Source organism: Aspergillus neoniger (genome assembly GCF_003184625.1).
Source record: "Aspergillus neoniger CBS 115656 unplaced genomic scaffold BO87scaffold_3, whole genome shotgun sequence".
Classification (NCBI taxonomy): Eukaryota; Fungi; Ascomycota; class Eurotiomycetes; order Eurotiales; family Aspergillaceae; genus Aspergillus; species Aspergillus neoniger.
The window spans coordinates 220156-242697 of record NW_020291131.1 but is presented as its reverse complement, the minus strand read 5'-3'; the positions used below and the strand labels follow the sequence as shown (position 1 = coordinate 242697).

The 22542-nt window shown below is 47.4% G+C and overlaps 10 protein-coding genes and 2 non-coding genes across 12 annotated transcripts; 4 read left to right on the top strand and 8 right to left on the bottom strand.

The window, feature by feature from the left end:
- Positions 1-27: 27 nt before the first annotated feature.
- BO87DRAFT_t54 lies at positions 28-111 on the top strand. The gene has a single exon. It is a non-coding gene; the product is annotated as a tRNA-Ala (tRNA).
- A 1429-nt stretch (positions 112-1540) lies between these two features.
- On the top strand, positions 1541-2764 carry BO87DRAFT_382564 (uncharacterized protein; the record flags this gene model as incomplete). Its single annotated transcript, XM_025624613.1, has 2 exons — positions 1541-1543; positions 1904-2764. The coding sequence occupies 2 exons, from the start codon at positions 1541-1543 to the stop codon at positions 2762-2764; spliced, it is 864 nt and encodes a 287-aa protein (XP_025484035.1).
- Positions 2765-3631: 867 nt separating this feature from the next.
- BO87DRAFT_442827 (uncharacterized protein) lies at positions 3632-5516 on the bottom strand (the record flags this gene model as incomplete). Its single annotated transcript, XM_025628070.1, has 3 exons — positions 3632-4915; positions 4972-5109; positions 5172-5516. The coding sequence occupies 3 exons, from the start codon at positions 5514-5516 to the stop codon at positions 3632-3634; spliced, it is 1767 nt and encodes a 588-aa protein (XP_025484034.1).
- Positions 5517-6426: 910 nt separating this feature from the next.
- Positions 6427-7257, bottom strand: BO87DRAFT_403399 (uncharacterized protein). The gene is made up of 2 exons (XM_025625769.1): positions 7029-7257; positions 6427-6980 (listed from the first exon to the last, which is right to left on the bottom strand). Exons 1-2 carry the CDS (start codon positions 7128-7130, stop codon positions 6501-6503), a joined length of 582 nt encoding a protein of 193 aa, XP_025484033.1. The 5' UTR covers positions 7131-7257; the 3' UTR covers positions 6427-6500.
- A 912-nt stretch (positions 7258-8169) lies between these two features.
- On the top strand, positions 8170-9059 carry BO87DRAFT_442823 (uncharacterized protein). The gene is made up of 3 exons (XM_025628069.1): positions 8170-8360; positions 8426-8562; positions 8621-9059. The coding sequence occupies exons 1-3, from the start codon at positions 8241-8243 to the stop codon at positions 8952-8954; spliced, it is 591 nt and encodes a 196-aa protein (XP_025484032.1). The 5' UTR covers positions 8170-8240; the 3' UTR covers positions 8955-9059.
- A 471-nt stretch (positions 9060-9530) lies between these two features.
- Positions 9531-10613, bottom strand: BO87DRAFT_298270 (uncharacterized protein; the record flags this gene model as incomplete). The annotated part of the gene is made up of 1 exon (XM_025619050.1): positions 9531-10613. The coding sequence occupies one exon, from the start codon at positions 10611-10613 to the stop codon at positions 9531-9533; it is 1083 nt and encodes a 360-aa protein (XP_025484031.1).
- A 694-nt stretch (positions 10614-11307) lies between these two features.
- BO87DRAFT_t30 lies at positions 11308-11394 on the bottom strand. The gene has a single exon. It is a non-coding gene; the product is annotated as a tRNA-Ala (tRNA).
- An 821-nt stretch (positions 11395-12215) lies between these two features.
- On the bottom strand, positions 12216-12803 carry BO87DRAFT_442819 (uncharacterized protein). Its single transcript, XM_025628068.1, has one exon. The coding sequence runs from the start codon at positions 12721-12723 to the stop codon at positions 12274-12276; it is 450 nt and encodes a 149-aa protein (XP_025484030.1). The 5' UTR covers positions 12724-12803; the 3' UTR covers positions 12216-12273.
- A 203-nt stretch (positions 12804-13006) lies between these two features.
- On the bottom strand, positions 13007-15512 carry BO87DRAFT_325467 (DNA topoisomerase 3). The gene is made up of 7 exons (XM_025620108.1): positions 15322-15512; positions 15050-15250; positions 14807-14985; positions 14584-14753; positions 14214-14536; positions 14027-14163; positions 13007-13980 (listed from the first exon to the last, which is right to left on the bottom strand). Exons 1-7 carry the CDS (start codon positions 15409-15411, stop codon positions 13191-13193), a joined length of 1890 nt encoding a protein of 629 aa, XP_025484029.1. The 5' UTR covers positions 15412-15512; the 3' UTR covers positions 13007-13190.
- Positions 15513-15769: 257 nt separating this feature from the next.
- On the top strand, positions 15770-17384 carry BO87DRAFT_403397 (DUF1295 domain protein). Its single transcript, XM_025625768.1, has 2 exons — positions 15770-16232; positions 16286-17384. Exons 1-2 carry the CDS (start codon positions 15861-15863, stop codon positions 17027-17029), a joined length of 1116 nt encoding a protein of 371 aa, XP_025484028.1. The 5' UTR covers positions 15770-15860; the 3' UTR covers positions 17030-17384.
- A 618-nt stretch (positions 17385-18002) lies between these two features.
- BO87DRAFT_298319 (mitochondrial inner membrane AAA protease Yta12) lies at positions 18003-20752 on the bottom strand (the record flags this gene model as incomplete). The annotated part of the gene is made up of 2 exons (XM_025619056.1): positions 18003-18784; positions 18853-20752. 2 exons carry the CDS (start codon positions 20750-20752, stop codon positions 18003-18005), a joined length of 2682 nt encoding a protein of 893 aa, XP_025484027.1.
- Positions 20753-21311: 559 nt separating this feature from the next.
- On the bottom strand, positions 21312-22401 carry BO87DRAFT_403395 (ribosomal eL24 family protein). Its single transcript, XM_025625767.1, has 3 exons — positions 22285-22401; positions 22100-22201; positions 21312-22046 (listed from the first exon to the last, which is right to left on the bottom strand). The coding sequence occupies exons 1-3, from the start codon at positions 22287-22289 to the stop codon at positions 21584-21586; spliced, it is 570 nt and encodes a 189-aa protein (XP_025484026.1). The 5' UTR covers positions 22290-22401; the 3' UTR covers positions 21312-21583.
- Between the last annotated feature and the right edge of the window lie 141 nt (positions 22402-22542).

The window sequence follows — 22542 nt, the reverse complement described above, 5'->3', positions numbered from 1 at the left end:
AAATAATTATATTGCCACAAGAAGACTGGGGTTATAGCTCAGTGGTAGAGCGCTCGCTTTGCATCCTCGCAAGTATGCGAGAGGTCAAGGGTTCGATCCCCTTTGACTCCAATCTTTTTTTGGCAAATTTCTTTTGCTTCTTTTACCCTTCCGGCTGAATAAATGGCTCGCTAGCAAAGAAAGTCTGGGATTTTGTGTGGTATTTCTTTTTCCTTGTTACTTAGAGGTAGAGCTTTTACAGGCAATATGTAGAGTAGTTGCAGACCTGGGATCCTCCTGAAGTCGAACTGAGTATGTCCAAGCCTCATTTATACTGTCAACCAGACTTATGGATCTGCTGACTTTACCTCTGCATGTTTCAAGCTCAGCAGAAGGAACAATATACCGAGCTATTAACCGAATGATTGCAGTTTTGTTTTTCGGAGCTATCTCTTGTAGATATGGGACCAAGCATCACTGTCCAATAGTGTGTCTTTGGGAGTCTCACATTCTCTTTCGAATTATCCCTGACACATCTTCATGTCATCTTTGGTAATCCCGTTTCTGTCGCCATTTAGATAGCTGCCCTTGCACCTAAGGTAGAACACAAAGTTTGTCACCGAGATAGGCTTCAATACGATCTCAATTGCCCTCTTCACTTTCTTTTTTATTTTCCTTCTTCTGTAGGCTCCGAGCTTTCTGGTGGCGAAATCAGAACACACCCAAGGACACTGTTGAAAAGCTTCTTCGGCCACTGATTAGTCTGTATCCAGTAGTGTATGGAAGAGCCTTTGACAGTCTGTATAAATGATCGAGCCCACTAGAGTAGTGTCAGCCCTATTACGCTTCTTCATTATATGAACAGTAACAAATGACATACCTCCTGATCAATGTTTACAGGATCCAAAACAGCAGAATTCCGCTGTTGACAAGGCTTTTTGGGCTGTCTATCTGAATGCTGTGGTGCCGGTGCTTTTCGCTTTTTATGCATGTTGGCTGATGGTTTGGTTTGTGGCTATCATACCCACAACGTCAGTGTCTGATAGTAGTATAGCAAATTACTCGTATCATACATACTTTTGTACATTTGCTCGATGGCGAAGAGGATTTTTGTTTCTCTGTAGTAGCTAGTTTCTTCTGTGCTATTTCACGAATGCGATCGCTTCTTCGACAGCTTTCTTGATGGAGCTGTCTGTTTTATGCGAGGCATTTTGACTGTAGAGAGGAAAATAACTGAATCAAAGTGAGTGTATCAAGACGGGCTTCTGTGCAGGATTAATTAAGTAAGGAACGTTGGGTATCATCTGATGGCGACATGGTCGAGAATCAAATGTGAAAGCATATAGTACTGTCCAGAAATCGGTGAAAGACAGAGAAATACAACAGAGGTACCAAGCTTTTAGGACTTTTGCAGGTTGTTTGTTCTCGATCTGGGATGTTCCGGACCATTGCTTCCAACGATTTCTTTCAAAGATAAAAGGTAAAGGTTTATGAAATGGAAAGTAAGGAGATGGAGTGCGGGATCATCACATCTTGATAAAGGTGGCGTAGCCTGATAAATATGGTTCAATGAAAAGACAGATATAGACTCAAGCATACTCAAGATAGGCAATGAAAACAGCCGATAAGAAATTGATTAAAACTATCATCTCGAGATCATTACGGGCAAAGCCCGGCATTGCTTAGGTGTCGCCTTATGCTCAGAAAGTTGCTTGGAGAAGTGTACTTGCACGGAACTGAAGAACGGCACACCCCGGAGATGAGCAGAGAACACCCCGAAGATTCACGAATAATATAGTATAGTCAAGCTATACTCTTTATCACTCATCATTATTTAAGGCCGTGCTTCACCCCTACGATTGGTTTTATCAGCCCACCCCCAATCACCCTAAGCATCACCCTTTATACTCACTTCTTTGTTCAGCTGCTCCATCTTACAAGAATACCTTCCTCATCCGAGCTCGCCCTCATCAGGAAGTGCCCTCCTACACCCTACAAGGACCTGCAAGCCCTAATCAAGGCCATTGCAGATCTACAACAAAGACTGGAAACAGGAGATGTCAGCCAATACCTATCTTTCAAAGATGTTTCTTTGAAAGACTTTCGATTTATTGAAAGTCATCGAAAGAAACTTGGCAGCGCAGTCCGTTTCACCTACTACCCTGAAATCAGCACCCTCGTACTCAAGGTGGTTACCAACACCACCGAAACTGTGCATGATAATCTCTACTACAATATATCGAGCAAGCTCGCTAACATGGACATTGATATCGATCAGTTCGTGTCCCTCGGGGCCTCAGAATTTGAAGGACCATGGGGCTTGATCAAAGAAGGGGACGGTGCCTTCAAAAACCCTGCTGTTCGATCTGATAAGCGGCACTGGCCTTCCTTTGTGATTGAATCTGCAGTGTCTGATGATTCCATGCCACGTCTGCGGCAGGATGCTGCGTGGTGGATTGCAAACTCCGTTGGGGAGGTTAAGGTTGTCTTGATCATCAATGTGTTGATGAAAACCAAGTGTATTGTGCTTGAGAAATACGGCCCCGAAGATCAAAAGTCTCATAACACTAGGTCTCAGTCCAAGGGAGGCCCTAATGATTACCGGCCTGTGCTAAAATCCAGGACTACAGTGAATTATGGAGCTGGATCACCCCATGTAGAGGGTGATTCAGTCAAGCTAAAGTTCAAGGATCTTATGGGAAGACCAAAAGAGTCATCTGAAGAGGATGTTGAGATCGGTCATGCTGAGCTGTTGGAGCTTGCTAAATCGGTTTTTGGGAATTGAAGTGCTGCAGTATGCCCAATATTAGTCATTGGATGGCGCATTAGCCAGATGTTTGAGAGTTAAGGATAGCTGATACTATATAGTATTTAAATAAATCGTGTGACACAGCCCCTATTTAGTTTATTTCCAAATCATTTGAGACATTCAGTGTAGCCAGGCATCGGCTGATTCTCTGCCACCTCTGCCTATGTGGTCTTGACTACTACCTCCTGCCACCGCCAACCAGTACCTTGGGATCTGAATAGATAATTAGACCCACCCCTGCACTTTATCTTTAGATCCTCTTATGGAAGGAGCATGCTAGAAGATTGTATTTAGGGGTCCGGGATCCGTTTCCAGCAGCCACATTCTGTAGAGAAATTGGGCTAGCCGAAGATAGATGTGCTTTGTGATTGACCAACTGGGGTGATGCATGGCTTATTAAAGCATATGGGTCGAGATACATATGTACTCTGCGGCTGGGTTGCAAATGATAATTGCTAATAACTAAGGGCAGTCTGTGTCAAATAGACAAATCGCTTTCTGTAAATGCACACAGAGTCCAAAATGTAAACAAGAATCAGCTTCGCCGGATTGAGAACATTACTACTTAACAGATTACCTGTTTTCTTGCTCTTTGATTGACTGAATTAGTATATATATCTCTAACATGCTGAATATTATGCCATACTTTTGCAATCTGATCCGGGCAGCGATTAGTATCCCCAAAACCATACCGTAACATATTAATAGGATAATGAGAAATCTTGACCAATTTGATAACACAAACTTAGGAAATCCGGAATGAGGACTATATGAAGAAGGAACATATAAGCGATAATGGCCAAGGTGTTGTGGGTGGCTATGAGAAAGAGCAGCCTTTCACTACTATCCTTCCTTCAACCTCTTTGGAGCTCTGGAGGCCCTTCGTTCAATGACTGGCTGATGTTGATTGCCACGCTTCCTTTTGGTATCTTTGACCAGTTCCTCGTCCTCTGGAAATGATCTTTTGCCCCCCGAGGATTCTTCCTCCGTTGGGCTCTCGGGTTGAATCAGAGACTGGCGAGGTGCAATGTCCGGAGGTATATCCGGTAAACGGTCGATTGCAGAACAAAGTAATGCAAAAAATGTTGGAACCCAGTCATGGTAGATGGCCATTGAAAATTTGTAAGACCTCCATCTTTGCTCGTCTAATATGCTCCATTTTCCAATACAGACACGATAATATGAAGTCGGCTCTGCAGTTTCGACCACGGGAAAATGAGCGAATACCTGCACCTGCTCCTGATTATGACAAAAAGAAAAGCCAAGAACTCTCCGGTGTAATTCATTCTCACGCCCCAATAATTTGAAGAGCTCAACGACACCTCTGAGACATCGAGTCAGAGTATGAGCATTTTGCCGTTCTGCAATCTGGAGATTTGCTGTAGTGGACTTTACTTCGCAAGCTAGAAATGGAAAAAGCATATCTTCTATGCCTTTGCAAACAGAAGTCTCGTCAGGTCCACCGAGTAATGGCTTAAGCTTGCGGATCTGCTTGCTAGTAAATGCATGACGTGAAAAGCCCACAGCATAGTCTGGTCGCGGTGTTGGAAGAAATGACATTGGTTCTCTAGCCCCTGCACTACGTCGTGTGCTTGGATATTCATCAAGAGAAGTTGACAAACTCCAAGGCTGATTCATACTTTCAATCAACCTCGGAGTAGAACGCAGTCGACTCCCATAAATCTCGAGTACCGGTGAGGGAACAAGCAATTGACTGATCATTCGAGTGACCCCGATCTCATTTGCGTTTGGCAAAGACTTCAGGACATAGTCCAAAGTATTGTCCTCAAATGCCGTGCCACTGGGAGTTTCACATACTTCTCTTCTAAGAAGATCCTGACATATCCTTTCATCATTCTCTGCAACCCCAACTCCTTCATCCATGTAGCTGCCTTTAGACTTGAGGTATGTCTTACAGGCATTTGTAGCATAGGGGTTAGACCTGGCCGCTGTTGTTGGCTCGAGGGTTTGTGTCACTTGCGGAATGGTTGGAGGCCTAGAAGCAAGGTGGGTATTCAATAATTGGGTGTTAGGGGTAGATTGAGGCATTCCTTTTGGCCAAATTCCGTTGTTGATCCAGTAATATACAGCAGCATCCCCTTCAAATCGTGGACTTTCTAGAGGCAACTAATATGATATTAGGTCTGATCCGGTTCCAGTGTGCAGGAGTTATGCAGTCCCACCTCTTGGTCAATATTACTATCCGGAAGTGCTGGGTTCTGCTCTTGACGCCGCTTCTTGGACTGCGGTTCTGGGCTCAAGGATGATGGTTCTGGTGATTGTGTCTTCCGTTTATTCTGTGTCTTGGTCGAGGGACGTATCTATAACAAACAAAGAGTCAGTATCTTAAGGCATTCCAAGTGCGCAAGTGCTCACACCATACCCTTTTATGCTGGTTTTTTTCCTGCTTAGGTTGCTTCCTTGTACTGGCTACACCCTGTGCTTTCTTTCGACGGCCACGTTTGGCTGCGTTGGCGGTCTTTTGTGGTGCCGTCCTCTTCGATGCTCGTCTTGCTGTATTAGCTTGAGGCTTTTGTGTCCGTCTTGAAGAGTTTCGTTTCCCCGTGATGTCTTGCTTCTTCTGTTCGCTCGTCTGGACAAGAGTACTTTGCTGACGGCCTTTCTTTTTGGAAATTGAAGCTGGCGTCTTCTCTGTGTTGGCTTCGCTTTTCAGTGCCTTTTCAATGATGCGTATGCTTCTCCGACGTGCGTGCTGATCTTGTTCCATTGTAAGCATCTGAAGTGTGATAGACTAATATTTGGATAGGGGGATCAGGAGAATGTCTCGGGATAAGCGTATGAGAAAAATGTCTCGGTTGCTGTCTAGCCATGAATTCGATGTATCTACAAATACGAAAAGGGCTTACAACAGAGTTTTAAGCCCCCAGGTACCAGGCAGGATGTGTTCGCAGTCTACTACCTTAACAAAGACTGCGTTCAACAAAAGGTCTTTTCTTACCCGCCCGTTCGGTTCTTTCATCCTTTATTACCAACACCGTATGTTTTCAAAGCCTGCTAAATAAAGTTATGCATGGTTTCATATCAATACGGTTTTGACCAAGTAGCCAATAATGTAATAAGAGAATGGGAGAAAAAAGAAAAGAAAGTGTGACGCGGAAAAACCTTAGTGGTGCAAAAACCGCGCGGTGCGCAAAGCAAATAAACAAACAGATATGGCAGACAATAGCAGCCATCAGACAAATACGATTTCTTAGTATTATTACCACATAACTAATATGAAGCCGATTAAATTATATAGTTTATCTAATATATCTATCTATATAAAGCTGTACGTATAGTAATTTACACAAGTTTATTATGTGATTCCTATTTAGTATTCTATCTAGTGTATGCTGGCTTAACAAAGATTCCTATTCTTATTACTATGCTTAATGATAAAGGTACCTAACTTCCTTCATATTACTTTGCCTCTTTACTAATTTTTCGATAGGCTGGAATGCACTTATATGCTTAATTGTCCTTGTCTATTTAGATGGCTTAGGATCTTGAGTGTTGACTACTCTAGAATTACTAGAGCTGCTAGTGATATCCATATCCATGCAGCTAGAGTTAGTAAGGTATTAAAGCAGGAGGGTATACTATGCAAAGCTTAAAGGTTGTTCAGAGTGGGACTTCGGCTGTCATTGATGCATTTGTTAGATAGAAAATAGACAACTGTTTAACCAAAGTATCTACAACATCTCCCAATTATCTATGCCTGCTCATCCTTCGGCAACGCCCGACTACAAAATTCCTTCCACCCCTCAAACGGCAAAAACGGCGGCTCAGGCGCCTCCTCTGGATCCTTCCATTCATTCAGCGGTGGATACGGCGATTTATCAAAAACCAGCTGGTAAGCATACGACTGGCGCCACGGACGCACCGGTCCCGCTGTCCGCTCGAAGGCTGTTTTGAACGAGCCTTTTTCCAACCGGACAGAGTATCTCTTAGGGAGGAAGGCGGTGTCGATGAGATTCTCTTCATTCAAGATGTAGCCATCTGTTGGGCCGCGTGTTGTGATAGCGCGTTTTGTGAGTGTTATTTCTAGATCGAAGTGCGCTAGAACTTGTGCCTCTGTTTGAGAGGTAGTGTCGCTCTCGCTGACAGAAATCTGGTCGAGTGGTTCAGGACCAAGTGACTTCCATTCGGTCTCAGCAGCGATCCACGCGTTGAATATATGTCGAAGAATTATCTGTGCTTATTAGCAATAGTCAAGGGGGTTTAGATCAGACAAACTCACTTCGCCCGTGCCGTTCTCGTAAAATATTATTTGGATCTCTTCTTCAGAGTCTAGATTCCATGTTCCACAGAGGGTGGACAGCGCAGTGTCGGTTTTGCACATAGTAGATGGAGGTTGAGGGAAATGGCTTTCTTTCAAAATTTCAAATTATTGTTGTTATTATGGAAAATAAATCGGTTCAGATTATTAGAATTCCAGTTGTTGATTCAGGGAGAAGAAAAGAGAGAGGGAGGAGATGGATAAAGATGAGATAATATAAGACATGGGAGGGGTTGGTTGCTAGTAATGATTCACAGGGTTCTTAGTCTTCCCACTATAGGTGGGGTCTGACCTGAACCATCAGACACAGCCCAGCTCAACTCCTGAAATGACATTATTCTATCCTTTACTCTTCCATCATTTCCACAACATGAAAACCTGTTTCTAAGATGCAGATCAGTAGCTCGCCCTGTGGCTGTAACTGGGGCCGTTTATCAGGGTCCAGCTTTTTCAGTATGAATTAGCCCCCAAGCCGCTAGTTTCAGGGTCTCAGGAACGCTTCAGCCTAGAACATAAGCCTTTAGGGCTGTCGAGATGGGGGCTCTGACAGCTTGGCCCCCAACCCGCCCAGGTGATCGACCCTGACATGTGTATACTAACTTAAAGCAGGCTCAACCACGCAAATAAGTACAGTTCATCAATACCAACATGATGTATGAATTTGACTGATGTTTCTAGAATTATTAAGAACAATATATTTTGGACATATAGCATTATCTTTTGTCAAATGGCAGGTCTTTCTGACCTGCCATCTTACTATTCGTCAAGGCTTCTAACAAACCCGAAAATGTCCTCAGCCATTGAATGTATTAAGATGGCAGGATGCAGATATCTTACGTAGGATTCAAATATTCAGGGTCCAAATATTATTTCCCCAGTCGTCGTCAAGGCTGACTTTGATTACTAGTATACTTAGTCAATACTGTAGCTGAGCTATATACCTGAAGGATTGAAGGATTGGCCCCCCTAGCCCTGTGGGATGGGTTCAAGCATGCTCTTCCCGTATAGTAGCAACCAGCCAGGAACATTTGGATCCAAAATTGATACTATAGAGCTTGACACAGATATAAAATAGCGAAGATTTCTCCCAGATACCTCTATCATCACTCACACATAACCACTCGCAATCAACTTACAAGTCCAAGAGATCTATTCTATCCCCAAATCTCCAAAATGCACTTCTCAGGCTTTACAAGCTTCCTTGTTGCGACATTGGCTGCCTGCAGTGTAGCCTCTCCTGTTGACCTGGGCAGACGTGGAGAAATCACCGTTGGCTTCCGCCGTGCTGATAAGGTAGATCTTTTCTTGATATCTCACCAGTCATTATGTTCAGAGCTAAAAATTCCCCTTTGCATCAGACTCAAGCCGAAAAATACAACAAAGAGGGCCTCTACTTTGACCACGATCATGTAATGTGGGGTGCCCAGATTGGTAAAGGAGTGTACACCTCTCCTTCCCGTGATGAGTATGAGGCGCTGGCTGCTCCTGATGCCTGGTATGTAACACACAATTACAAATGTCCTATGATTATCATGCTGATATGTTTTTTCTAGGTACTGCGTCATCAAAGCAGACCAAGCAGCCTTCGACAAAATCCCCAAAGTCTGGATCCCCGAGAAGAACCAACACAACCAGAGAATGTGGAACCAGAAAGACGAGAAGCGAATCGACGAATACATCGAAAGCCTTCACGAGAAACCTTCGAGCTCTCTCCGTTTCTCGATCATGCCTCATGGTAGAGATCGCAGCCGTCAGCAAATGCTGATTGTCCCGGAACTTGCTGATAAGAAGCATTTCACCATCCACTGCTATGAGAAGAAGGAGGATGTTAAGGAGGGGCCTGTTCATTACGATAGCTGGCATCCTAAGGGTGAGAAGGGGAACTAGGCTGGTACTGATTGTGGCTGGGTGTTTTGTATGCTTGATCTAGTGTTCCGAGTGTCTTCTGTGGTTGTCTGTTGTTAAAGGTACCCAAACAAACCATCATTTCCCTCAAATTGTCATGGTGTGCTTTTTGTACTTTCATACTAAGAAAAAAGAATATATTTTTGGATGGTTACCCATGGTATGTGATAATATCAGTAAAATGTCCTTTAAATTCTTGCAATACTGTAGAAAGAATGTCAACGTGCTTTCAGCAGGCCAAAACGATGGACAGCAGGAGAGATGGGGACTGCTGCATTTCGATTTCGCCTCGGGCTGAGGTTCGACGGCAATCTAACGGATCCTATATTACCTCTAATTTAGCAGTAAGGAGCTATGCTCGATGATCCTCAAGGTGTAGGATGATGTTGTAGTCAACACGAAAGTAATCTAACGGGAGACAAACGGATGATGTAGATTCTATTTCTGGTTAGGAAGGTGTGGCTCGTCTGCAGCCTTTCTTTACTGTATGCTTCATGCAGAATTAGAGCGAACACCAATCCCCAGTATTCGGCAAGCTCCTAGCACAATCTAAATACACTAATAACGCAGCGGCCACAACCCCGAGTTATTCAATCGACGAACATCCCACATCATCAACCCAATCATCCTATTCCCCGGAATATGCCAACTATGAGGCAACTTGAGCCCCGACTTCTTGAAATCAAGCTTATTCTGCACCGCATATTTCTTAAGCCTCTCAACGAAAGGATCAATAACACCTCGTAAACAGCTAGGCTGGGGCGGAGGACTGCGAGTCGGAAACCCAAACTCAAGCCGAGATGCATCAGGCAACTCAGTAACAAGCGGATACCACTTCTTCCAATTCGCCCACTCTCTCCACCCATTCAGATTTAGATTATGATTCCCATTGACCAGGTTCAAAAGGCACTGGGACACAGTCTGAATCTCAACGCGGGCAACCCCTGGAAGCAAATCCCAGGTAGCAACCTCGGGCTGATACTGGCCGCGGACGCACACAATGTGGCCATCCACGGGGAGGATGTCTCCCTTATGCAGCACAGAATATAGTTGCAAATGCCACAAGGCACGATAAACGCGATATTCCTCTTCCCATGAGGGCTGGCTCAGATCCAGTTCCTTCATTGCATGGAACCTCCCGTTCCAGTAAAAGTGGGCTTGGAGCAGGCCCCCGAGGAATGTCAAGCACGCACAGGCTAATCGTTGGATGTTGGCGGCTATGTGTATCATTTCCCATAACACGGCTCGGGATATAGAAGTGGGAGGCTTATGGCGGGCGAGAAATTCTGTTAGGCTGCGTCGTTCGGGCTCTCCTTCGTTTAGACCACTTCTTCGGAGAGAGGAACGTGCTTCACTGAATGACTCCTGGAGTTCTTCTGGTGTTAATTGTTTTAGTTCGGTGACTCTCCAGAAGTGACGGTATAGATGGCCCTTTGTTATAGGGTTACCCTTCAGGATGATGTCGACTATGTGCGTTGCTGCGGGCTCTGCCCTTTCGTTGGGATCCTCGCCTGGTTCGAAGATCTCCCGAATTCGGGGGGACGCTTCGATGAGGTTCTCCAGCGTCACCCAGTCGGAGATTTGTCGGATGATGTTGCATAACACGATGTAGGGAACCCTTTTGATACTAAAGGGGTCCATCGTGATGGGTTGGTCTTGCGTAGGTGTTTCCAGGAGCAGGTAGGGAGCCCTTGACCGAAGTAGCTGAGGATTATTCGCCTGTGTTTCGCTCTCATTCCCTTTGAATACATAGGGATTACAACGCACTTATATAACTCCATTTGGACTAATTGGTCTACAGAAAAGTTCCCTCCTGTCCTTAATATTGAGGCAGATAAGCTCAAGCGGACGTGATTGTAGGATGTAAGGTTCTGCAAGTACCAGATAGGGGCTAGGTAGCCTAATGGCAGTTCCCAATTAACCCTGTATGTGTGCGTCTTACGAGACGTGGATATCTTCCGGCCCTTATTTGTGTTTCCCTTATAGTAGAAGCAGGAGAGGCTGGCAACTTTCATTAAGCGAACTAGCTGAGTAAATAGATGATGCAAAGTTTCACCCTGCATGACCTACCCTAGTTTGGAACGTAGCTTTCCTGATCAGAAGAAATATACGGTAAGAGTATATGTAGACAGTGCTCTATCAACGCAGTGTCTGTTATTAATAAGCCAATATTAAACTCAAACCAGTTCAGCCACATACTAATTCTGGGATTAAGTACAGATGACCAAACAAGTTAAATCCAGCTTTCTTCGAAGAAGAAAAAAGCAAGCAATAAATAGAGAGAGAATAGGAAAATCCCCATATTCTAAGGTGATGGTGGTGGTAGAAAAAAAAATGGAGTCAAAGGGGATCGAACCCTTGACCTCTCGCAGTTTCGCTATAGGTATGCAAAGCGAGCGCTCTACCACTGAGCTATAACCCCAGTTCGCTGATATTTTTGATTACATAATGTCAAATATACCACCATTGTTTCACGCAGGAAGAAAGTATCTATATCAGGTTGAACTACCTATAATCGCCTAGTCATTCAACAATGTAGTGACAAGCCTTTATTGTAAGTTATATAGTCTACTTTTCTATATATATATGTGTAGCTCGAACAGAGACCATCCTGGTTTCTCTAGCTATACAGTAAGTCATGAAGTGATCAACCAAGCAGTATATCACGCAGACATATCTTGTGTAAGCACGATTTGGTACGTACTCGCACAAGTTCCCTTTTCTGCCACATAATTGTAGAATTAGCGTTCTTGTTCCTGAACCTTATTCAGAGAAATTTTATATGACTCTAGTGGCTATATCCGGTTGAGTTGTCTGAGCGCAGTAATATCTAGCTGCTGCTTACCCCCGGGTATGACCAATGCCCCCTTTTAGCTTAGCATCATCCGTCGCAATGCACGTGTTTGAACTACCTGTCTGGTATTTTATCCAAGTTTGAAAATACGAGAAATCACTATAGGTTTAGCCTCTATATGGCGGGTTATCCCTTGTTTTTAGTTGAGAAGCTGAAGGCACTTCCCGCTATAAAGCATTAGCACCAGCCTATCAAGTTGGCTGCTGATAACCCTTGACCGGGACTCTACGACAACAGGAACATACTTGAAAAGACTTACTCTCATAACCAACACTTCATTAAAACATAAACATGACTGAACATATAATCCAAAACCCCTTTGGTAATAATACTCATAGGAACATCCCGTCACAGTGGGTTTTAAACCCACTTTCCAACAATGAACTTCTCACAATCCCAGGTCTCGAAGGACCATCTTCACTTTCTTAACTCCCCTGAGCGCTTTTGCTAAGCGCAAGACCACTTCTCATCTTCCCCAGCCCAGAGAAAATATGTCTCGGACGAGTTACTCTCAATGCCATCCTGTTGCCCATAGCTCTCATTCAAACTCACACCACCCTCTTCCTCGTCAACCTCAGCCTCAAGAAGAGATTGGACGGCACCCATGAGTAACGCATAATTGGTCTCCTGGAATGGGCGTTTGTCACGCCACGGATATGGGTTGTCCGCTATGTGAGATGCCAGTGGTTTGAAGACGGGCTCGTCGAGGAAGGCGAGGGCCTCGATTGGCGCCGGTTCTGGAGTCTGCACTGACCCTGGGATGTTGTTGAAGTAGATAGGATGCGCCAATAGAGTCCTGAAATATAACATGACTGTAGTGGATAGCAGGAGGAGAGTGAATGATAGGTTGCGGAAATCCATGGTGGTGGTGGATTGGATGAGCTTGGAGACCAACATTGTGGTAGATGTGGTAGATGAAGAGGGGTGGGTAGGTGGATGGATGGGAGAATGAGGATGAAGAAGGTGAAATGTCTGAGTTGAAAGGTAGAGGTATCTTTATAGTTGTCCTTGACTTGTTAAGTTGTATTCTACTAACCCTTCTCAGAAGCGGAGTCGATGTGTCTGTTTTCTGGATGGGCATTGAAGGCGGCATGTACCGTGGTAATCCCGGCAATGTCAAATTCGATATATACAGAGTGCAGATATGTGGATTTTTTTGCTTTCGGTATATTGTACAAAACATAACCTTGCATGTGAGTTGCTAGTGCAAAGATCCAACATACCGGAGACATTTGCGCAGGGACCTGAATTATAAGGATGAATTAAAACTTTCCAACGCCAGACGGGAATATACAGTTTATTAAACTTCACCAGCCAAGGGTATCATAATCAGCTGCTCGAGACAATAATTTGGTTCAGCAAAGTTAGGAAGTTTCCTGTTCATTCAGGTACTTTCGACAGGCATCCTTCAGCCTATTGATCCGCCGCTGCGTGTGCACAAATACCTCCCGATACATGTCAAGACTCTCCTGCACAACCTGCTGTCGTGTCCGCCTGCCGGCGCAGATTTCCCGCATGCGCAGCTCCATCTCCTTCCGAAGGAAGGGTTTGCTCAGAGAAGGGCTATCTGGTATACCGGCGAAGACATTATCATATCCTTCTACCAGAGCAATACCCAACCGGGTGGGGATCAGTTCTTTAACTGCGTTTCGACCGCTCCCACGCGAATGAACGGCAACGTATTGTCGTTCCTTAATTTTTGCAATGTGCTCCGCCATGGTAGCATCGGTACCGATTCCATTGGCGTCCATCAGGCCAATCAGTTCCGGTTCAGTGAGGTAATCCGGAGGTGTGGTCTTGCCGTCGAAGATCTTGGCTTCAGTGGGTTCGAACATTTCACCCATCTGGAAGTTTGGCAGTTGCTGACTACTCTCCCACTTGTCGTAGACGTAGACATCTAGATAATTCCGTTCGAGAACTAAGAGGCCCTTGGCGTGGAAGAACTCGTCACCGTATTGGATCTCGACCTCCGTCGACTGACCCTTGGCATCCTCGGAGCAGCACGCAAGGAAGCGTCGGACGACGAACTCGTAGACTTTCTTCTCGTCAGCCGTAAGAGCCGTGGGTGCGACCCAGCAAATGGGGTGTATAGGTGGGTGGGCTTGATCGTTGTGTCGACCTGATCGTGGAGTCTTGAATGCGCCGTCCAGCAGACTTCAGATGTTAGCAGCGCAGAAAGACATGTCTAAGGGATGCTTACTGTCGAGCATATTGACCCCAGTTTCCGTCCGGTAGCTGCTTCTCAACGAGCTTTTTCAAGTCAATGCCCTTATCAAATTGATCTGTTTCGGTACGTGGGTAACTGATAAAACCCTTCGTGTATAGGGCTTCCGCGACCTAGATTGTGTGAGCCATTGCTCGAACATATGGCACACCACCCGGCTTACCTTCATGATTGTCTGACTGTCCATGCGAAGATATCTACTTCCCATCATCTGAAGGTCCACTGTTGTCAAAGGTAGAGGTCTCCATTTGCTGGTGGGCTTTTGGGTGACCTTGGTGACTTTGGCTTTCTTTGCCATGAGACACCGCTCGAGCATCACCGTCACCGCAGCTCTGTCAAAAAGATGAACACGTTTCCAGAGGAAATTGACCTTGATGTCGTCCCGGGTATGCACAACTTTGATTCCCCAAAAGGTCTCAGGTTTGAAGTTCTTGACGCGGAGATAACGATCAACTACAAAACCGAGTGTCGGGAATTGACAGGATCCTGGTCGATTATTAGTAGTGCTCGTACAAGGAAGGATAGAACCATACCATAGCTTATGATAGTATCTTGAAGCGCCGCAGAAAGAGGTTTCAACTGGAGCGTTTGCAGACGAGTGAATGCCGCACCAATCCGGAGATCCAGTTCGATTCTGGCCGCAACAGCGTTTGCTTGGAGGTCATCAAGTTCGATCAGTGACCGAGCAGCATGTAGCACATGGCTGTTACCCAGAGATCAGCATTGTATTTCAATTGAAAGGGTGGTGATTCTCACGCCTTTTCTGTATTGCTGAACCTTGCCCGTTTGATGACAATGCGAGCGTTTCCTTCCTTTGCTTGCTTGCGGATTTCCGTTCCTATATGCTCACCTTCTCGATCACAGTCTGTCCAGATAAAGAGAGCCTTGCATCTCCGGGCTTGTTCCTGGATGTTTTTCGCAATAGCTACTTTATCCTGCCGCCAGGTATTAGCACGGGGTTCATACCAGACCTTCGTGGTGGTGCGCAGAAATACATACGTCAGCCACAGACTCGTGTACTGGAGCTTCGAAGAGGGCTGATGGGGGACATGACAGCCAAGTTCTATATTGGCGTTCAAAATCTAGACCAGTCAAGTGTCCAATGACGCTGGTCATGGTCACAGAGCAAGTGCCCCATGGGCCACCAAAATTGAAATCGAATACATAGTTTTTCACATATTGGTTCCCTCGGATGGCTATCTACAGTACAGCTACTTCAGCAACCGTAACCCTCAGAAGGTATTGGCAAGTCCCGGCAACGAGCCACTTACTGTTTGAAAGGAGCCGCCGGACAAGTGCTGGGCCACGGCTTTAGCAATGGCCGGCTTTTCTGCCACGCATAGCACCCTTTGCGTTGTCATGGCAATTGCCTGAGTTGATCATGAAGGCTAAGGTGTGCCCATGACCGATGCTCCTTTTCAGAGCGCAACCGAAACAAAGAGTGTTGACCTTTATGGCGAAGTGGACAAACTCACATACTAATCATCTACTTTGTCGCTGTAGACGCGAAAAAGACGCGAGTCACGGGTATGGTAGGGTGCCTTCATGCCTGAAAAACCGTTTACTGCCTGAGGCTTGAATAGTGGCCCGAGCTCCCCATCATGGCCGAATTGGGACAAGTTTCAGGCCTGAATCAGGCATCCGCGGGCGGTTGCTCGGTCACGCTTCCCGGCCAGCTTGTTGTGGTAATTGTTTTGACTCCATCCACAACCCGGCCTTGTCTTGCTTCCACTCACATGCGAGAAGCTTCCCTGTCACCCCAGCAGCAACCAGCTAACTAAAATCCTTTGCTTCAGTGCATCTGACCAAGATGGCGCTACCCCTCCCTGACGTCAAGTCTGTCGTGGACTGTGCTTCCTTCAGCCACACTGTCCTACCCTTCTTGTCGCAAATCACGGCGCTTCCCGAGCGACTGCAGCTTGCAGCCGCAGCCAAGGATGTGAACATCCTCAAGGACATTTACCTCTCCACGAATCCCTTCATCTCGGCCCTCTTCTTGAGTCTAGCTCTATCAGTTCTGTTTGTCATCGCTTCGGAGATCAACAGGAACTACTCCCAAGTTGATCGGCTCTGGAGTATCCTGCCGTCCATCTACAATGTGCACTTCGCTCTTTGGGCCCGCTTGTCAGGTCTCCAGACTCAGAGCTTGGATACTATCGCGGCCATCACCTTGATTTGGAGTGTTAGTTACCGTGATTGCCTGTGCATTATATTCACCCCTGCTAACCTGCCCAGGCCCGCTTGACGTTCAACTACTGGCGCCGTGGTGGCTACTCAATCGGCTCGGAAGACTACCGTTGGCAAATCGTCCGCTCGAAGGTCAACAACCGCTTTGTCTTCTTCATTTTCAACATCATCTTCATCAGCCTGACGCAGTCCTTGCTCCTGCTTTTGATCACCGCCCCGACCTACAACTTCCTCCTTCTCTCGCGTCTGTCGGACCACAAGTCCTTCGAGGTTCCGGACCTTGTCTTCTCCCGGGTGGCCTTCTTCTTCATTATCATCGAGTACTTCGCCGATCAGCAGCAATGGAACTTCCAGACTGCCAAGCACAACTACCAGCAGACTGCTCGCATCCCTGACCAGTACAAGGGCCGGTACGAGCCTGAGGATCTGGAGCGCGGGTTCGTCGTTAGTGGTCTCTGGTCCCTGTCTCGTCACCCGAACTTCCTCTGTGAGCAGGCCATCTGGCTCACTCTGTACCTCTGGAACTGCTACCGCACTGAATCCTACGTCCAGTGGACCGGCATTGGTGTCTTGGGCCTTCTGCTCATCTTCCAGGGTAGCGTTCGTCTCACCGAATCGATCAGCGCCGGCAAGTACCCTGAGTACAAGGAATACCAGGCTCGCGTGGGACGCTTCATTCCCCGTTTCTCGGTCAAGCCCAAGTACAAGAGCAGCAAGAAAAAGGCTCGCAAGGCTGTCACTGAGCAGCCCGAGAGCGAGCAGACTCACGAGGCGGACAAGAAGAGCCAGTGATTTTGGGGGATACTTGATGTGCCGCTCACATTGATCTGCCTATATTTCGGTTCTGGGTGTTTTTTATCTTCATTGGTCGCGGTTTCATTTGATATGTTATTTTGGAGTACATAATCTTTTGGTGTTGGATCTTCTGGAAAACATATATTATTCTGCTGTTTGCATATATTTTTTGTCATGTTCGCTTTTGATATCCTTGTCGAATTTATGAAAAGTTCCATCACTGAAGAAGCACGCGGCGATTGGGCTGGCCCCTTGTGCTTGACTGACAGTACGCCTTCTAGTCTCTAAATTGCAAGACAAATGTTGTATTGCAAGCTCAAATCAGTCCTATCTATTAGTATAATAACACTACACCTTACGACGCCCTACGATATCACTTGAGTCATAGTAAAATATAATTTGAACTCGCCTACCATCTATATTCGAAAACCAATATAAAATAACTACCTACTATACAGTACAATACAGTACACCGAACACTTTCTTCAAGAAAGCGAACGAGGAAAGAGAAAGGGAGAAGCCAGGCGGTGAAGATCAGAGATATCAAGGTGACGGATGATTGACCGCTGGGATAGATGTCCAAGAGGGATAGGGAAAGGAGTAGAGAAGTGGGGGAGGTAACTCCGGAGCAAAGTACCAAGCACGCAGGAAACACAGAAAAAGGGTCATAGTCCTAATATTTATGGCGACAACTTGGAAGGTAACAAACAGCAGACGGATGGGATGCGAAAACAGAGGGAAATTGTTAGAAAGGAGATGCTCCGAGTTGACACGCACACACGAAAAATAAATAAGTACAAAACCCAAGCGAGGAAACGAGGAAGTAAAAGAGGACAACGATATATGATATGAGTAAGAAGACAAGCATGCAAAAACCCCCGCCTCGCCGCACCTTTCGTCAGCCGTGAGTGATGATGTTCTTGGGAGAGAAGAATAGTATTCGAGAATTTCCAATGAGGATTTGCATCATCTATGGGGGAATAGGGGTGGAGTCGCGGCCGTCCTTGCCTTCAGTGGGTTCCGTGGGCTCAGGGGGAGCGATGGTGGCGCCGCCGCGGCCGTTGAAGTACTTGGCGAACTCGTTGGATTCAGGCCACTCTCTAGGGCCCAGAAGACGGATCATGTCGTCGCGGCTGAGGACTTCCTTGGAGAGGAGTTCCTCGGCCACGATGCCGACTTCCTTCTTCTTCTTGGTCAGGAGGTCGCGGCACTGCTCGTGGGCTTGATCGATGATGCGGCGGACTTCAGCGTCGATATCCCGAGCTGTTTCTTCAGAGAAAGGCTTGTGCATCTGGCTCTTCGGGTCCTCCTCGTAGTAGATGTAGCGTAGCTTTGATGACATACCGAACTTCGTCACCATGGCGGTGGCCATCTGGGTGACCTTGTTGAAGTCGTCGCTGGCTCCGCTAGTCACTGTGTCGAAGTGCAGTTCCTCGCTGACACGTCCTCCCAGAGTCATGGCCATACGGTCCATGAGCTGGTTTCCGTTCATCAGGTAGGTGTCGCCGTTGGCAGGCAGATATTGGGCATAACCCAGAGCGCCTTGGCCACGGGGAATGATGGAAACCTTGAGAAGAGGATCAGCCCAGCGGAAGTACCATCCACAAATGGCATGTCCGGCCTCGTGGTAGGCCACAACGCGCTTTTCCTCGGGAGAAAGAACAAGAGACTTCTTCTCCAAGCCACCGATGACACGTTCAATGGCCTGCTCGAAGTGCTTCATGGTGACATGATCGGCGTTTTCACGGGCCGCTGTACAGAAGCGGGTTAGTATAGAACTGATGGATTAGGGAGGTTATTTCAGGAAATTGTGTACTTACCAACCAAAGCGGCTTCGTTGACGCAGTTTGCAATATCAGCACCAGCGAAACCGGGAGTCAAAGCCGAAAGTCTTCCTTGCAGGTATTCCATGTCCTCCTTCGTCACGATCTTCTTCAGGTGAACGCCAAAGATCTGCTTACGACCATCCATGGTAGGCCGGTCGATAGAGATGTGCCGATCAAATCGTCCAGGACGCATCAGAGCCTGATCGAGAACGTCGGGCCTGTTCGTACCAGCCAACACCACCACTTGCTCGGAAGTGTTGAAACCGTCCATTTCGGTCAGGATCTGGTTGAGGGTACTCTCACGCTCATCGTTGCCACCGCCGTAGTTAGACTTCGCTCTTGATTTACCGATAGCATCAATTTCATCGATGAAGATAATGCAGGGCGTCGACTTCCGCGCGTTGGCAAACAGATCACGAACTCGGGAAGGACCGACACCGACGAACATCTCGACAAACTCTGAACCACTGACACTGAAGAAGGGCACGCCGGATTCACCAGCCGTGGCTTTGGCAAGTAACGTCTTACCGGTACCCGGAGGACCCGAGAGGATCGCACCACGGGGAATCTTAGCACCAAGCTTCTGGAAGCGTTCTGGGTTCTTCAGGAAGCTGACGAATTCCATGATTTCCACCTTGGCTTCGTCCATACCGGCCACGTCGGAGAACTTGATCTTAATGTCGGTCTCTTGGTTGAAACGTTTGGCACGGCTCTTGCCAATGCCAAAGATGCCACCTTGACCACCTCCGCTACCTGCACGCCTCGACAGGAAATACACACCCGCCAAGAGAAGAACCGTGGGACCGAAGCTTATGAGTGTCGCAGCCCAAGGGACTTCACCCTGGTAGTTGACAGGAATGCGTTCAGCACTAGGGACACCAAGTTCCTGCTGGGCCTCTTCCAATTTCCGCTCAAAGCCGTCGACGGATCCGATGGTAAAGTAGTAGTAAAATCCAGGGTGAGCAGCAGGCGAATCGGGGTAGACTTGAGCCACCGCATCACGGTGAAGTTCGACCCGAACCCGGGTGTTGTTGATGACGGTCAGCCTCTCAACCAAGCCCCTATCAAGGAAGTTTGCCCTGAACTCCTGCCATGTGATATCGCTGCTGTTCTCGCTCGGGTAGAAACTGCGGTAGATATAGTAACTGACAATCAAGCCCGCCCAGAAATATATGTTGTCGAGCTTGAAAACAACCATGTCTTTAGGGTCCGGCGGATTCTTGCCAAATGGGTTCTGGTCCTTCTGCTTCTTGTCTTGTCCTTGGTCCTTCTTCCCTTCCCGATCCTTTTCTCCCTCTTTCCCTGGTTGCTTTCCTTCCTCTGCATGTTTCTTCTCCAGTTCCTCGATTTCCTTCATCATTCGCTCGCTTTCGATCCGCGCTACGCCACGAGCGATCTCATCGAGGTAAGAGGCCAGGTCGCGCATCAAACGCATATATGTCATGAGGGAGGCAGGACGCCCGGTGGCGATATGGTTATCGATGAATTCCTTCACCGGCGGAGGTAATCCGTTCCTCTCAACGTGCAGTTTCACGTCGTCGAGCATCTCATGTTGACTCCGTGGTGACCGTTCTTTCAAATGTGCGATGAATTCGTCTAAATGCTTCTGTTGTTCCTTGGTGAGCACATTCGTCTCTTCCGGCTTCTTCGGGTCTCCGCCGTTATTCCCGGGCCCAGTTGATGAGCCCGTGTTCTTGTTGTTGCCATTGTCGTTCGGGGGGTTCGGTCCACCGGAGGGCTGGGTAGCGAAGGTCCTGGCTCGGTGTGCGATGATCAGGGCTGACAGTCTTGACTGCGGAGCGTGTGCAGAGAGCGGCCTTGTGCGGTAAAGGCAGTCTGCGGCTCTCCTCGAATATCGAGCAAGGTTGCCAGGCCGCCGGAGCAGAGAGGCCATGGTCGAGGATGATGAGCCCGGAGGCTAAGGTAAAGGCGCGGCGGAGTTCTGAAAATTCAATGGCACCTCGAGGCTGATGCGGCCATAGAGGCTCTTCTTGAAATGGAGGTGGCGGGGAAGGTGGAAAGCTCTTGGGGGAGCTGAGGTCGCCTGTGAAGTTCGCTCACGCGCTTTCCCGCCTTCTTGCGTTTTTCGTCCTTCCGTTCGCCGGCTGACTCATCTGCCCACCGCCGCCGCCGGCCAGAACCCAAAGGAAGTCGGTGGACCTCAAACCCATCAGTAATCCCTGGTTGTGCTTGGAAGAGTGCACAATTAGGTCGAGATCTTATGCTGATGTCACTCTTCAACTATCTGTCTGTGGTTTATGGCATGGAAAGGATAGATGCTGGAAGCGGGTGGTGGTGATGACGGTAGCAGCACCTGGTGGGGAATGCTGAGATTACGCACTAGATAGCCTACTAAAGTAGTGATGCCATAGGAGGGTCCTAATGCAAGTTACTCTTTACAATTAGAGTGCTCTTGCTAGGATTGTATAGGAGTAAAGCACTTGATAATGATCATTTGGTCCCAGAAGACCTAAAGCACAATCCTCCGGTCCACTAGCACTTCACACAACGGGTGATTCTATAGAGCACGTCTTTGTATGATTAAGTCAATATACCTGCAAAGAAAGCAATAATTTGGACATGAAAGTTCATCCCAGAGACCACTGGATACTTTTGGATAGGAAAAGCTTGAAACAACAGAACAAACCCAACTCCATCATAACCTCAAGGTATCGAACCCGACTACATAGCCGGAGCAAAAGAAACGTAAGAAACGCATAGCCCTTTAGTCGACATCCATCTCCTCCTGAGTAGTTCCATCCACCAACATTCTGGTCTTCTTCTTCTGTCTGAGACGCTCCTCTCCGTGCAGTCTGCTTGCCTTGGCAGTCTCGGCCACCAACGGCTGTCCCTCTTCCCGCTCGCGGAGCTCCTTGCGAATGAGGTGCTCGCCCTCCATGACCACCTTGCGATCCGCCTCGCGCTTGCGGTCCCGCGCAAGCTTGCCTGCCAAACGACGCTTCGTGAACACACGCTCCCTGCGCTGCCGGATCTCCTCCACTCTCTCCATCGCCTTGATAGTCGCCGCAACCAGGTTTCTGTCGTACTTGACGGGGACGTTTCTCTTCTTGGCGAACTGGGACAGCACCAGCGACGAGTCGACAATCATCTCCTTGCCCTTGGCAGCGCGACCGGCCTTGGTCCACTTCACACGTCTCGGTTGCCGCTTAGCCTTGAAGTTCTGATGGGTGGTAAAAGTTAGCTTAAACCTGATAAGACTGGGCGGGGCTGGGGGACTTATCATTTGCTTCTGCAAAACCGGAATGCCTTGGCGTCATTTCTAACAAACTGAATACCCTTGCTAGGGTAGACAGGCCTAGAGCAAAAGTGGCACGTTTCAACTCTGTCAGGTAGGTCAGCCGCAAGTCCTTACCGCTGGTCAAATTTCTTCCGAGATGAGCAGAGGCAAAACGCCGGGGAACGCACCTCATGTTGGGCTAGTGGTTTTGAGTATGTGAGCCCGAAAGCGGCGATTAGATGAAGTAAAAGGAGAACTCGGAAAAATGAGGTAAGAAGCCGCAAACAACTCCTCGATCCCACCGTCGTGTAAAGAAGATCTCCGATGTTCAGGACAGGAACCGCATCAAAAATTGAAGCGTGGAGCAACCGGCGCTAAACCACAACGGGTAATGCGGCGCCGCTCCGATTTTTTATCTGGACTTCCGCCTCTCCCCCAACGTCACT

Excerpts from the sequence above, each read along its gene's own strand:
- BO87DRAFT_403399 (XM_025625769.1), bottom strand. The coding sequence starts at position 7,130 with ATGTGCAAAACCGACACTGCGCTGTCCACCCTCTGTGGAACATGGAAT. Across the intron at positions 6,981-7,028 it reads ACGAGAACGGCACGGGCGAA|ATAATTCTTCGACATATATT; the intron begins GTGAGTTTGTCT and ends TAATAAGCACAG.
- BO87DRAFT_442823 (XM_025628069.1), top strand. The coding sequence starts at position 8,241 with ATGCACTTCTCAGGCTTTACAAGCTTCCTTGTTGCGACATTGGCTGCC. Across the intron at positions 8,361-8,425 it reads GCTTCCGCCGTGCTGATAAG|ACTCAAGCCGAAAAATACAA; the intron begins GTAGATCTTTTC and ends CCTTTGCATCAG. Across the intron at positions 8,563-8,620 it reads CTGGCTGCTCCTGATGCCTG|GTACTGCGTCATCAAAGCAG; the intron begins GTATGTAACACA and ends TGTTTTTTCTAG.
- BO87DRAFT_442819 (XM_025628068.1), bottom strand. The coding sequence starts at position 12,723 with ATGTTGGTCTCCAAGCTCATCCAATCCACCACCACCATGGATTTCCGC.
- BO87DRAFT_325467 (XM_025620108.1), bottom strand. The coding sequence starts at position 15,411 with ATGACAACGCAAAGGGTGCTATGCGTGGCAGAAAAGCCGGCCATTGCT. Across the intron at positions 14,986-15,049 it reads TACACGAGTCTGTGGCTGAC|GATAAAGTAGCTATTGCGAA; the intron begins GTATGTATTTCT and ends ACCTGGCGGCAG. Across the intron at positions 13,981-14,026 it reads TGGGGTCAATATGCTCGACA|TCTGCTGGACGGCGCATTCA; the intron begins GTAAGCATCCCT and ends TAACATCTGAAG.
- BO87DRAFT_403397 (XM_025625768.1), top strand. The coding sequence starts at position 15,861 with ATGGCGCTACCCCTCCCTGACGTCAAGTCTGTCGTGGACTGTGCTTCC. Across the intron at positions 16,233-16,285 it reads CCATCACCTTGATTTGGAGT|GCCCGCTTGACGTTCAACTA; the intron begins GTTAGTTACCGT and ends TAACCTGCCCAG.
- BO87DRAFT_403395 (XM_025625767.1), bottom strand. Across the intron at positions 22,047-22,099 it reads CGGTTTTGCAGAAGCAAATG|CCATCAGAACTTCAAGGCTA; the intron begins ATAAGTCCCCCA and ends AACTTTTACCAC.